Below are 13,874 nucleotides of genomic sequence, written 5' to 3' on the forward strand. Positions count from 1 at the left end.
GCGAAAATACCTAAATCTCCATGAGGCTCCGGCAGGGGATGATGGCAAACCCTGCTGTACTCTATCACTGCAACTTTCTCTCACTCTTACTTCCTGTTTCTGTTGTGCCTGTAATTCAAAGGGTCAGCCTTGTCACACTGTGTCATGCTGAATATCCCCGAGAACTACGTTAAGGTATATGTGTCTGTGGAGTGCTCCAGCCACTTGCACGTTAATTTCACGAGCAGGCTGTTCCGTTGATTGGATCAACTGGAACCCTCGACGTCGTAAGCGACGGAGTGCCAACAACAATCATGTCAGGAATGATTTCAATACAGGAGTCTTTTGGAATTAAAAGTAAAAGTTATGCCCAGATTTAATGTTTTAAAGGTTTGGAGAAATTGGTAATGCTGACAAGCATCAGCAATATCCTTAACCCTTTAGTATTTAGATTACTGTCAAATGTAATGCTTGTTCACATTGTTTTGCATTAGCCATGCATTATATTTTAGCTTGGAGATTTTGATGAAGTTTTTTTTTTTTTTTGTAGAACGACATAGTAGGACAGGTGGGAAAGGCCAAACCTGGCAGGTTTGGATATAAAACAGGTAGAATTTTTGTGCTGGATATATGGCTGGTTTAAATGTTAAAGGGTTAAAGTTGTTCAGTACCTGAAACAAACTGAATCACATCACTAATGGAGACATGAATGAATTAACTGTTTTGTCATTTAGGACCTCAAGAAAATAATGGCTAGGGACAAAAAAACACTCCTATAACTTACATGGGAATGCAATGCAGAATTAATAAGTAATTCAATTTGCATATTGTATTTTAGGAATGCATCTAGTATGAAAGTAGAAGATCGTATCTAGGACAACATTAACCAATGTGTTTACCTTTTTTATTTGAGGGGGAGATATGCTTGTTATTTCTAGCAGTTTGAGTGATTACATAGATCTACAATTGGGCTTGTAGAAGCTGCACTGTAGTTAATAGTAGTACCAACTTTATATGAATGATACTATCAAATGTAATGTAATTCTTAATTAAGCAATTTAAATTGTTAGTTTTTTTTTTTTTAATTCCAGGCACAGTGTATCTAATGTACCCTCTTATTTCTAAAATAGAAGGGTATAATTAGAGGAAAATTTGGCTATTTGTAGTAGGTTGTGTAACCAAGCAGAGGATCTCTCTTTTGACTATAAAAGAAACAGTGCAATATGAATGATAGTGGGGTGAGAACTGTGCTTGAGCTGAGTATAGATCAATTGGGATCGAGCAGTCCCATGATCCATAAGTAGAGAGTGAAATATCCAAAAGATCTGTTGTTCTGGACATGCCATGTTTCTGCCTTCTTGGGAATCACATTACATGTTGACACACAGTGATTAATAGGAGGAAAGACTGTGACAGTCTGGATATGTTTTACTCACACCACAGTCAGGTCTGTTTCTGTAAAAATAATTTCTTGTGAAGACTACAGTGGAGGCTGGCACAGAAGACATGGTCATAGCATAACAATTACTGTTCCTTGGCACTTATGATTGCTCTGCACCCCAGCTAATGCTTGGAACTAGTAACTGGACTGTTCATATTCAGTCCACTGGTGGCAAGAATATGCTGAGAAGAAGAACCCAGCATATTCTTGCCCCCAATCATGGTCCGATGTGGAGGCAGTGAATTTGAACTTGAGATCATATTGGTTTGACGAGCTTACTCTGCCTCACTAGCTCAACATGCCTTGGCAGAGGGAGGCAGTTTTTATACTCACACCCAGGAGTATTTAAGTTAATTACATCGACTCCGGTACTCAACTGGTACTTATTTTATCAACCCTGAAAAGATGAAAGGCTAAGTTGACCTAGTGATATCATAGCTATTTTCTCTGTGTTTGTTTGTCTGGGTTATGAAAAGAGTGTGATTATTTTCAATGTTTTTTTGCAGTGGTTTTCAGAAGTTTTGAATATGTGTCTGACAGTTTGGAGGGCTTTTTTTTTTCATACAATAACAGAGACTGTTTTCTGTGATTCGGCAAACTGTGCACCTTTCATCACCAGACATTCTTTCACTTTTTAGTATTTTTGCTTTGTTGTGAAGATGGTCTGTAAATGGCACCAGTGCACAACCTGTGATGGATGAAAAGTGCTCTGTTTTGAGCATGGGCAGAATGGTACAAGAACTTGCAGACTAATTGGGAATGAAATTAGAAACTATTGATCCAAGATATACTTACAACAGATAGAATGTCCACCGATCATCATCAATATCAATATATGAAGCAGCATCAATGAAGAACAAAAGGAATGTTTGCAAGCGTTCATGATAATTTTTGAAACCAGGAGAAAGAACAGAGGCTTTGAATACTTCAAAAGTACGTTCGCAATTATCTGAAATTAGCAAAAGCAGAAGAAGAGATTAACAATCAATAAGTAATACACACTATTTGATGGGTAATCATACACAACATGTAAAGTGGTATATGAGCAAGGAATGACAAACATTGGGTTTCAATTTTCATTCTAGATTTTATTTGGTATCTATGTAGTTGTTTAGCTCCAGGTCAGACAACTAAGCAGACCTGTGATCAAAGGTAATCCAATCATGGCCATCCTGCTTTCCTTTTTTTAAAATTTCTAAATTTATTTATTCAGACTTAGCATTATATATAGAACAAAATTAATCCATATACTTTAAACATTTTTCTTTAAGATGGTAAAGTGTAAAATGAGGGAGATTTGGCTGTGCTTTCTGAGTAGGTTGCTTCATACTCGTGAGAGAGAGAGAGAGGATATGTGTGAGTGTGTGTGTGCATGTGCGTGCACACATACAATCTTTTGATCAAGTACTAGGGTTGTTGTGTTTGTCTAAATCCTTGAAGATGGTGCTTCAGCATGGCCACAGCCCAATGACTGAAACAAAAGGTAAAAGGCAAAAGACAAGTACAACATCACGAAATCTTTGATAGGGAAGTGGTAACCATAACTGATGATATAGGCTCCCTCACCGTACTCATCTGGTACTTTAATTTTATTGAAACCTGATGAATGAATGGCAAAATGGATTCCAGCAAGACCTGAACTCAGAACTTGATGCTTCGTGAAATTTGCCAACAGTACAGTTGCTCCACCACTCCTTTAACGACTCATTCACTGTTCCTTCCTGTGCGTTATTCTATGTACTGTTTGTACAATTCATGCACTTTTGTCTACTTTTTCTGATGAGTTTTGGTGTGCCTGGCCACTGTATACAATAATTTCATTATTATTATTATTACAATAAGCATGCTGGTTGAATTGCTTAGTGGTATTTCATCTGCTGCTATGTTCTGAGCTAAAATTCTGCTGAGGTTGACTTTGCCTTTCTTCTTTTTGGGGTCAATAAATTAAGTACCAGTCAAATATTGGGGTCAGTGTAATCGACTATCCCCCTCCCCCAAAATTGCTGGCCTTGTGGCAAAATTTGAAACCATTATTATTATTAAACACTGCAAAGATTTTTATCTGTTACTCACTGTACTTATTGGCAAGGCTACATATTGACTAGGATGTTCCATGAGGTTAAGACACGTTCAGTGTTGTCTTTTGTACTTAGGAAAATGTAAAATGATCATATTAGTTTTCAAGTAACTTTCCTCTTCTGCCACAATTTCATCTTACAATTAGTTTTTAATGTTCTATGCATATAAGTGCTTCCACCCACTTAACTATGAAAACAGAAACAACCTTGGACTTAATGATTCTATAAATAAGATGCCAAGAGAGACAGGGTACAATCAGAAAATTATTCCATAAGACTTTTACATAATTTCTAATAGAAAATAATGATACCAAGTAAGGGAGAGAACTAAAATAACACAGACGCTTGATTTTATTCAAGCTAAGTTGATACAGACTAATAAGAATGGTGAATGGACACAGAAGTTGTGATTTTCAAGCCAAGATTAAGAGCATAAGTGATGTAATTTAAACCAGTCGTGGGTAAACTGCACTCAGCAAGACTTCCTGAATGATATAACTAATGAAAAATTAGCTTGAATTCTTCAGTTGGCCTGTCTGATAATGAGTCATATCTCATGCAGCTTGCTTCTTGAAAAAGGGTTGCCCATATTCAATTTAAACAGCACTGATTAAGAAGTCAAACAAGGTTGACTGACTTCAAACAGAACCATGCTTCGATAAAAAAGGGCATTTTTTATCATGTCAATGGTGCAGTCATGCATTGCTTTCTCTTGTTGCATAGGTGGTGAGGTGGGTGAATGAGAGAGAAAGAGAGGGTGATAGAGAAAGTAATAGAAGACCATAGTGAAAGAAAGGAGTGTGATGGCGGGCAATGGGGAGAGAGAGCGAGAGAGAGAGAGAGAGAGAGAGAGAGAGAGAGAGAGAGAGAGAGAGAGAGAGAGAGAGAGAGAGAAAGAGAGAGAGAGAGAGAGAGAGAGAGAAAAGTCAAATGTAATAGGACACTCCAAACCGCCATTCCCATCATCTTTTCTTTTTACATCTGTTTTTTATGTTGTCATGGGTTGAGACAATTTTCTCCAGCTCAACAATTTCACCACTTGTCATGATCCTTTGTCATCTCCTTCAAGAGATTCAACCACTCAAGATTGTCTTCACTATTTCTTCCTTTGCCACAACTTCTCTCTACTTGGAACTTCTTTATACAACTGATATCCTCCAGCTCATCTGTGTTCTCTTGTTCATGCACACTTAAATTTAAATTCCAGAACTTCTAGGAGGGCAGGCTCCTCTTATTTCTTTCCAGCATTTGAAAATCGCTCACATTAAAGGATTATGTTTTGCTACCATGCAACATTGCATTTTGTACACAAGAATCACACCATTTACTCATGGATACTGAGAGTACTGTGTTGCCAGCAGATGTAATAGCACCCAGAACTTATGCTATTCATTTCTTACTCTGGCAACTATACTTTCAGAATATTCATCTTCACTGCTAGTTAGGTCAACTAGATAACTAAAGCTACTGACTACTTCAGGCATTTGAAAGAATTTAATCCATGCACACTATTATTGGTAGCAACAACTGTGCATTTGCCACTTACAAAGTCTACCGTCTCTGCCAGTCAGTGATCCCACCACATCCCTTGTACATCCAAAGTTTACATTGAATGTACAGGAGATTTGGGTTTTTACCACCTCCTTTCCTGCATAATGAGTTTGGCCACTTTTCTGAAGGCAGCGGTTTTACTTTCTTTCCTTCTAATTAAAACTTCAGTCCTTGTAAGGTTTACTTTGTGGCCTCTTGATTCTAGATTCTTCTTTAAACCTTCTACAAATCCAGCTATAAAAACTAGCTAAATTAGCATATTTAAGTTCTCATGAATGACTAATTCTAAACTCCTCTGTTATAGCTGGGGGGAACTATAATGAAGAGAAAGCGAGCTGAGAACTGAGTCTTGGTGGATACATCCACACTAATATAAGCATTGATGGACATCTATATTCCCTATTTAATTCATTGTCATTTCTTACTTTGTAGATGGCTGTAATACTCTGAGATATTCTGTGAGTTTCTATTAAGTGTTTATCGACTGCCATGACTACGGTTTCATAAGACCAATCAAGCCAAGTGAAATCTTAGTTGTGGCAGATACAGGTCTCATGCAACTGTCACCTGTGCCATACAACAAAACCACCATAAACAAAAAAAAACAAACAAGAAACTCAGAGCCCTATAATAAGTTTAACCCTATGAGAACCAGAATTTAAATAAAAAGCAACTTTGAACCATGAAAAAAGAATTCTTGGTGAAAATGATTTGAACAACCAACCTTTCTGTCCTGTTGCCCTCTAACCAATCTATTCATTTACCAACATCATCCATTCTGTGTGTATATATATATATATATTTGAATGTTGGGCCTCACGGAGACAATGACTAGCGACTGAGACATTTGGAGATATGCCGTGCATAATGAAGACCCCACTAAGCCAAGTGAAATCATAGTTGTGGTAGATACTGGTGTCACGGGACTGGCACCTGTGCCAGTGGCATGTAGAAGCACTCATTACACTCTTGGAGTGGTTGGTGTTAGGAAGGGGATCCAGCTGTAGAAACCATGTTAAATCAGACTGGAGTCTGGTGCAGCCCCTAAGCTTACCAGCCCTGGTCAAACTGTCCAACCCACACCAGTATGGACAACGGATGTTAAATGATAATGAGGATGACACATGCCAGAGAAATGAGATGATATTGCTGTACTATGGGTCTAAGATTGCTGTCTATTTTAAACTGATTTTCTCATCATTGAGTGACCCATTTTCATCAGATATGAGACCAATTCATGGAATATTCTTTCTGTGGAACCCAGTTGTCTTTTGGTGTTAGCATTGACAACGACAGCTTCTGATCCATCTGGATTAATTAGCAAGATGCCAAGTACCTTGACATCTCCACAACCAAACAAGGGTTCAGTTTTGTCTAGTTCTTAGGGGCACTCATCCTGTTATCACTATGAAGCTGGAAGCTGATGTTATTGCTCTTGCTCAGGAAGTGTGCCAGGGACTGACAAAAGCAAAACAAGCAGAATCTGGTTTCCCAATATGGACAAAATGAGAGAAGAAAATGTCAGAAGTTGTAAAGCTTGTCTGGCCACAACTTCTGTAACTGATATCCCTTTCAGAAAGCCCATGACAGAATTTGTGCATGGACTTTAAAGGACCTATTGAAAGGAAATCTTATCTTTTTCCTCCTAATAGATGAGTACAGTCATTTCCCTGAAATAGAAATTGTCACAATAACCGTGGTGGACTTGCTTCTGAAGTTTTTATATAGTGTAATGCATCTATGGTATTCCAAAGGTCATAAAAAACGATAATGGATCTTCCTTCCAGTCAGAGGAATTCAAGAAATATGCCAAGCTGCAAGATTTCATACATAGGTGAATTGAGCCAGAACACCCTGAGAGCAATGGACTTACAATAAGTGTCAGCCCAGCTGAAAGTTTAATTGTACAATCAGACCATTCAATGTGATTCAGCCATTAACAGAAAGCAAAAAATTTGTTTCATAAACAAAACCATGTTACTGACTACATATTGGCAACCATGTGCTCATAAAACAGAAGAAGTCAACAACTGACTCTTTGTCTTTGATCCTTGACCCTTCACAGTAACTGAAATGAAAAGCTCAATAATCACAAGGGAACAGGCTAATCAGAAACTAACTCATAATGCATTCCAGTGGAAATATCTCCTGGACAGAGCAGCATGTGTGTGCCTTACAGGGAGAAAGGCAAAGGAGTACAACAGTAATAGTGACTAAGAGGATCTAGGCCTGCTGATCACGGACATCTACAGAATGCCAAAACGCAATCTACAAAGATAGCAGCAGATGTCAATCATCGAGTGGTGTCAGAACTTCGATACAGCAATAGAAATCATTGACCTCTGCCTTATCTTTGTGCCTATCTTCAGAACTGAGATGGGTAGAGGTGTGATATTCTGAGAAGTTCTAGTTTAATAAATAGGGAGTTACCTCCCTTGCAGGACACTTAACGGCACATGACAGGAAGTGGGGGAGAATATAATGGTGGTTTCCTAGAATGCATGAGAGCCTTTTGCTGTGAATTTCCTAGTGGCGCATATGAATTCGGATATTGATGCACAATGTTCATTTTATGGACTATATTCTCAGGATGGCAGCCTAGTAGGTCATTATTCTTTGACGCAAATCCAACCCTTCTATCAAAGAAGGCATTTCAATGGCATCTCTGTATATGGCTTGCAGCTTCTTACAATCCATTTATCTACACCTTATTTCTTTTTTCCTTTTTATCTACCATTAGACAACTGAATGTGGAACCCGGCCAAAAGCCTTCTGCAGGTCAACAAATGCTAGGTGAAGTGGCTTATTACTCGTTAAATACTTTAGTAGCTGCCTCACTCAGAAGAGGCACAACTATTACCCTGCTTTCGCACAAACCTCATCTCATCCAGGTTAATTCACTTCTGTTTGTGCTGTAACTCTTTCAGTAACTTTTATAACTGGTCCATCAATTCGATGCTTCTGCAGTTACCACTCTCTAGAACATTTTCATTGCTCTTGCTTCTTAATGACACTGTTACACCAAAGTTGAGTATGATGTGTCCTATGAAGTAGTATCAAAAGGTTCCCAGACTAGTTCTGTAGGGTGCCAATAGATAGCAGGACATGGCTGTGTGTGCAGTGATGGCTAGCAGTGACCTTCATGAGGCAGTGTGCTTCACAAGTTGTGCTTTTGTGGTCACGTCTATGCTGTAGTCTGTGATTTTGTCATGGACAGGAAGTTGGAACAAAGAGCCAATGTGAAATTTTGCATTAAACTTGGTAGCTATTTTGAAGGAGATGATGTTAAACCTTAGGTAAATAAGTTATTTTATTAAACATAACTAGTCCAGAAACTTTTTGATATCACCTAATACTCTGCTAAATATTTCTTATCCATAATGGACCAGCTCAGCAGCCTTCATTTCTTTAATCATGCTTTTGACCACACAACTGTCAACTGCTGATCTACTTGGCATTTCCCATGCATTCCCCTCATACAATGGCTTGCAATAGCATTTCAATGCCTCTTTCACTTTGGTATAATTGAGAGCCAATATGCCACTGACATTCTTGCAGCATCATGTAAAAAAAAAAACATCTGTGCTGGTGCCATGTAAAAAGCACCCAGTACACATTGTAAAGTGATTTGTGTTAGGAAGGGCATCTAGCTGTAGATACCATGCGAAAACAGACATTTGAAGCCTGAGTAGCTCTCCAGTTGACCAGCTCTTTTCAAACCATCCAAACCATGCCAGCATGGAAGACGGACATTAAATGATGATGATGATACTATAAACACTCCTTCACAATGATGCTTCTGAACCTCATGTCACTGAACATGCACAAACATGTAACATTAGGGTTCTCATTTTGCTAAATATACCACACGTCCAGATCATCATCTACCTACATGACACTGCCTTCTCTCTATTTTCTTGTAATCTTTCAATGTCTGTCTAGAGTAAAAATCAATAGCATAAATCTTATGAAATTGAGATATTATTCTGAAGACTATTTTCAGTTTGATTCTATTTAAAAGGTTACTTTATATTTTCATAGGAAGATTATATACATATATATATATGCTGAGTGGTTGGTGTTAGGAAGGGCATCCAGCTGTAAAAATCCTGTCAAAACAGTTACAGAAGTCTGGTGCTGGCTTCTGCCTGGCTAGCTCTTGTCAAACCATCCCACCCATGCCAGCATGGAAGGCAGATGTTAAACGATGATGATGATCCCGTAAATCCGTTAATGTGAAACATTTTTGAGTGCACTCATAAAAACTCTTATGCTATCTAATCTGGCTACTACTTATTGTTCCCATCTTCCAGAGATGCTGTTATAGTGTAGGATGAATATAGTATTAACAAGAACTTTTGGATGGAAATTCATAAATCCTTTAATGCATTGCTATGTATGTTTCCACAAACTCCATCTTTTAGCTGTATTCCACATCCATAGGATTTTACAACAGATGTAGTGTACAAGAGAGAAGACTGCATTGGTATCGCCATGTAATGTGTATAAATGAAGACAGTTGCATCAAGAAGTATCAATCTCTAATTGTAGAGGAAATGTAGAAGGGGTAGACCCAGGAAGATGTGGGATGAAGTGGTGAGAAAAGATTTACAGACGTTTGAACTCACAGAGAGGATGACAGGAGACCAAAATTCCTGGTGGTTTGCTGTGGTTGTCAAGACATGTCAAGCTAAGTAAAAGTGCGGTTGCCCTTGCATACAGGCTCATCCCCTGCAACCTTCTCCAGCTGAGCGTCCCTAATCTTGCAGGCTTGTAGGTACTGGTACCATGTAAAAATCACCTGTGCTCATCCTGCGTAAAAACACCCAGCACACTCTGTAAAATGGTTGGTGTTAGGAAGGGCATCCAGCTGTAGAAACCATGCCAAAACAGACAGGGAGCCTGAATAGCCCTTCAGCTAGTCAGCTCCAGTCAAACTGTCCAACCCATACCAGAATGGAAAACAGATGTTAAATGATGATGATTTGTAAAATCCATGGATTTTAAGGGGAATATTAATACACGTGTTTGTTTCCTCAAGCAAAAGTTGCATTATTTGTAATATCCTATGGATGAGGAATACAACAACTAAAGCATGGAGTTTGTGCAAATGTATGTAGGAATGCTTTAAAGGATTTACGAATTTCCATCCTAAGTTCTTGTTTTATATACATATATATATATATATATATGTTGTTCTTTGGTGCATTTCCATATCAACCTTGATCGAGAAGATTTATGCTCAAAGGAAATCTAAATGTGATCTTTTAGCCTTTTATTTAATCACAGCTTGCTCTTTTATCAGATAGCAAGCTGTGATTTCAAGGAGAATAATTATATATTTGTGTAGTAAACACCCTGGAGTACAGGCAAACTCTATCAAACTGAATATATAAATCATTTACAATAAAAGTAGGAGATATTATATACGAGTCATGTTGTCAATGCTTCTGAGAAAAAGCATCCTGAAACTACATCCAGGATTACATCCTGAAACATCATCCAGGATGACATCCTGAAACATCATCCAGGATTACATCCTGGAACTTCATCTAGGATCACATCCTGGAACTTATCTAGGATCACATCCTGAAACTTCATCTAGGATCACAAGCAATTTTGTTTCTTTACTGTAAATAAATATCAAAAACTAATATTGAAGATATATGATTTGCCAAATTTTGCAGGAAAGATAGCAGTGGAAGTTGGGCTTCTGAACCCAATAGATAACACCTACTAAATGTAAATTGACAGTGGATGGTATGTGTAATAGAAGGCCCTCCCATCTCCTAAAAGGACAAAAAAGCTGAGATGACATCCAAATCCGAAGATGTTGGTCTAGAAGTGCCATTGGTGAAGAAAGTAAGGGGAAGAGTCATGAAAGAAAAATCTGAAAAGTAATGATACTGAAGAAAGGCATGCAAGAAATTGCTACAAAATGACGTGAATGGAAAACTTAATCAGAGTGAAGCAGTACTAACCTTTATGAATTTGATATGAATTTACTTTTTCTCCGGGGGGTCTGAACAGGTGTTCTTTTTCAAGTGAACTGACAAAGTCATCAATATTGGTCAGGTAACCTGGGGGCATCATTTCTGCTATGGGTTTCTCAACATCGTCGGCCTGACAACAGAACAAGATGAGAGGTCATAACAGAAGAACAGGTTACATTTGGGTAAAATGATTAACACAAAAGTTTGTAAAAATTAGGGAGAATAATTAACATCCAGATACATATACAGGTAGCAAGGGTGAAGTCATACTGCTGAATTGTAAATACAAAAAACATCACAGAGTAAACACAGTCTGGTGGAAGAAAATGCAACCAAGTAAAACTTAAAATCAAATGCAGTGAAAGGCAATCCATTGATGGGGTGAAACCAGCTCATCATATTCGAAATATATATTACATTACCCATATCTATTGAAAGTCTGAGGAAGAAAACTAAATATTAAATATTTTATTAGTACTAATATAACCACAATAACTATGATCACACTGGACTCAAAGGGTTTATGATAACCATGGACACAAAAGAGGCAAAGAAAAAGACATGTGGCATGTTCAAATAAAAGCTTCTTTACATTAGCATTTTTAGAATATGAAATTATGTATGTTTTTGTTTACTTCAATACTATCTCTGATACAAAGGAATAGCTCAGTGTTTTTCATGAAGTTTTGGCAATAGTAAGAATGACATTTCTTGCTAGCCATTCCTTGAGTCTGCTAACTGAAAGTGAGATAAGTTCTTTTGTTTTTGTTAGGTAAAATGTCAATTCTTATATGAAACATAGCATTACCAACTGAATCAGTACACAACTTGGAACTTCTTGGTCTGGAGGAGATAAAAGATTAGAGACAGCTTCTGCAAGAATTGAACTTAGTACACAGATGGTAAGACTAAATATTGTAAATATTTAGTTTGATGTGCTGTTTATCATCATCATCGTCATCGTTTAACGTCTGCTTTCCATGCTGGCATGGGTTGGACGGTTTGACTGGGGACTGGTGAGCCAGATGGCTGCACCGGGCTCCAATCTGATCTGGCAGAGTTTCAAGAGCTGGATACCCTTCCTAATGCCAACCACTCTGAGAGTGTAGTGGGTGCTTTTACGTGCCACTGGCACAACGGCCAGTCAGGTGGTACTGGCAATGGCCACACTCAAATGGTGTTTTTACGTGTCACCTGCACAGGAGCCAATCCAGCAGCATTGGCAACGTCCTCGCTCGAATGTTGTTTACCATGTACCACCGGCACAAGTGCCAGTAAGGCAGTACTTTTTATGTGCCACCACTAGCATGGATGCCAGTCATGTGGTGCTGTCATCGAATTTGATTTCAATTTCACTTGCCTCAGCAGGTCTTCACAAGTAGAGTTTAGAGTCCAATGAAAGAAAGGTACGCCTAAGCAAGCTGGTTACACCACTGGCATAGGCCACAGGTTATGGTCTCACTTGGCTTGCCAGGTCTTCTCCAGCACAGCATATTTCCAAAGGTCTTGGTCACTAGTCATTGCCTTGGTGAGGCCTAATGTTCGAAGGTAGTGCTTCACCACCTCATCCCAGTTCTTCCTAGGTCTACCTCTTCACAGTTTCCCTCATCCGCTAGGGTGTGACACTTTTTCACACAGCTATCCTCATCCATTCGTACCACATGACCATACCAGCACAGTCGTCTCTCTTGCACACCACATCTGATGCTTCTTAGGTCCAACTTTTCTCTCAAGGCACTTATACTCTGTCGAGTATGCACACTGACATTACACATCCAGTGGAGCATACTGACTTCGTTTCTTGCAAGCTTACACATGTCCTCAACAGTCACAGCCCATGTTTCACTGCCATGTAGCATGCCTGTTCGTATACATGCGTCATACAGTCTGCCTATTTTGTTTATTTTCAGCTTGCTTGTACAGAAAGTTTAAGTAGCCACTAAATTCAGAGTTGGTCATTAGAAAAAGTGGGGCTTTGATCTCAAAATACTGAATGTTACAAAGGAGATGACAGAGGACCAAGATATGTGGCGCATTGCTGTACTCAAGAAGACTTGTCTACCAAAACAGAATTCAGATCCTAAAACCAAAGTGCCACATAAAAAGCACTGGTGTGGGTATTGGTGCCATGTAAAAAGCACCCAGTACACGCTGTAAAGTGGTTGGCATTAGGAAGAGCATCCAACCACAGAAACCGAGACAAAACAGACTATGAAACCTGATGCAACCCCTGGCCTAGTCAGTTCCTGTCAAACTGTCCAACCCATGCCAGCATGGAATGGACATTAAATGTTGGCGATGATCCATGTCGAAAGTATTTCAGATGTGGCATATTTATGAGTCATTTCTCTTTATCAAGTTATGAAAGATATTATCTTTGATTTACTACAACAGGGAATATTGTTTTTGGAAATGGCTTTTGTTATGCCAGTCATTTACTGCAACTCAGGTTTGAACCTGAAACAACATATGTATTATTTTTACACAAAAACAGCAAATGAACAATTCTTAAACTGGATAATTTCACTTTTGGCTATTGCAAATAATAGACTGTTCCAATAAGTATTATAACAGAAAGAGTTAATTTGCTATTTTGTTCAGTGGCTGTGTGGTAAGTAGCTTGCTTACCAACCACATGGTTCGGGTTCAGTCCCACTGCGTGGCACCTTGGCCAAGTGTCTTCTACTATACTCTCAGGCCGACCAAAGCCTTGTGAGTGGATTTGGTAGACGGAAACTGAAAGAAGCCTGTCGTATATATGTATATATATATATAATTATAAGATCTGGTAATTAGTCATATATTAATATATTAATTAATATCGATTAATTA

At 38.5% G+C, this 13,874-nt stretch overlaps 1 protein-coding gene across 1 annotated transcript in view; it reads right to left on the minus strand.

Moving 5' to 3' along the window:
• The window catches only part of LOC106880317 (histone acetyltransferase type B catalytic subunit), a 180,156-nt gene that overhangs the window by 145,060 nt on the left and 21,222 nt on the right, over positions 1 to 13,874 (minus strand). Inside the window, exons 5-6 of the mRNA XM_052966756.1 lie at positions 11,031 to 11,172; positions 2,216 to 2,369 (exon numbers count right to left, since the gene is read on the minus strand). Coding sequence (XP_052822716.1) covers positions 2,216 to 2,369; positions 11,031 to 11,172 — 296 coding nt within the window. The remainder of the gene's footprint in view (positions 1 to 2,215; positions 2,370 to 11,030; positions 11,173 to 13,874) is intronic.

This window comes from Octopus bimaculoides, chromosome 3 (genome assembly GCF_001194135.2).
Source record: "Octopus bimaculoides isolate UCB-OBI-ISO-001 chromosome 3, ASM119413v2, whole genome shotgun sequence".
In the NCBI taxonomy this organism is placed as follows: domain Eukaryota; kingdom Metazoa; phylum Mollusca; class Cephalopoda; order Octopoda; family Octopodidae; genus Octopus; species Octopus bimaculoides.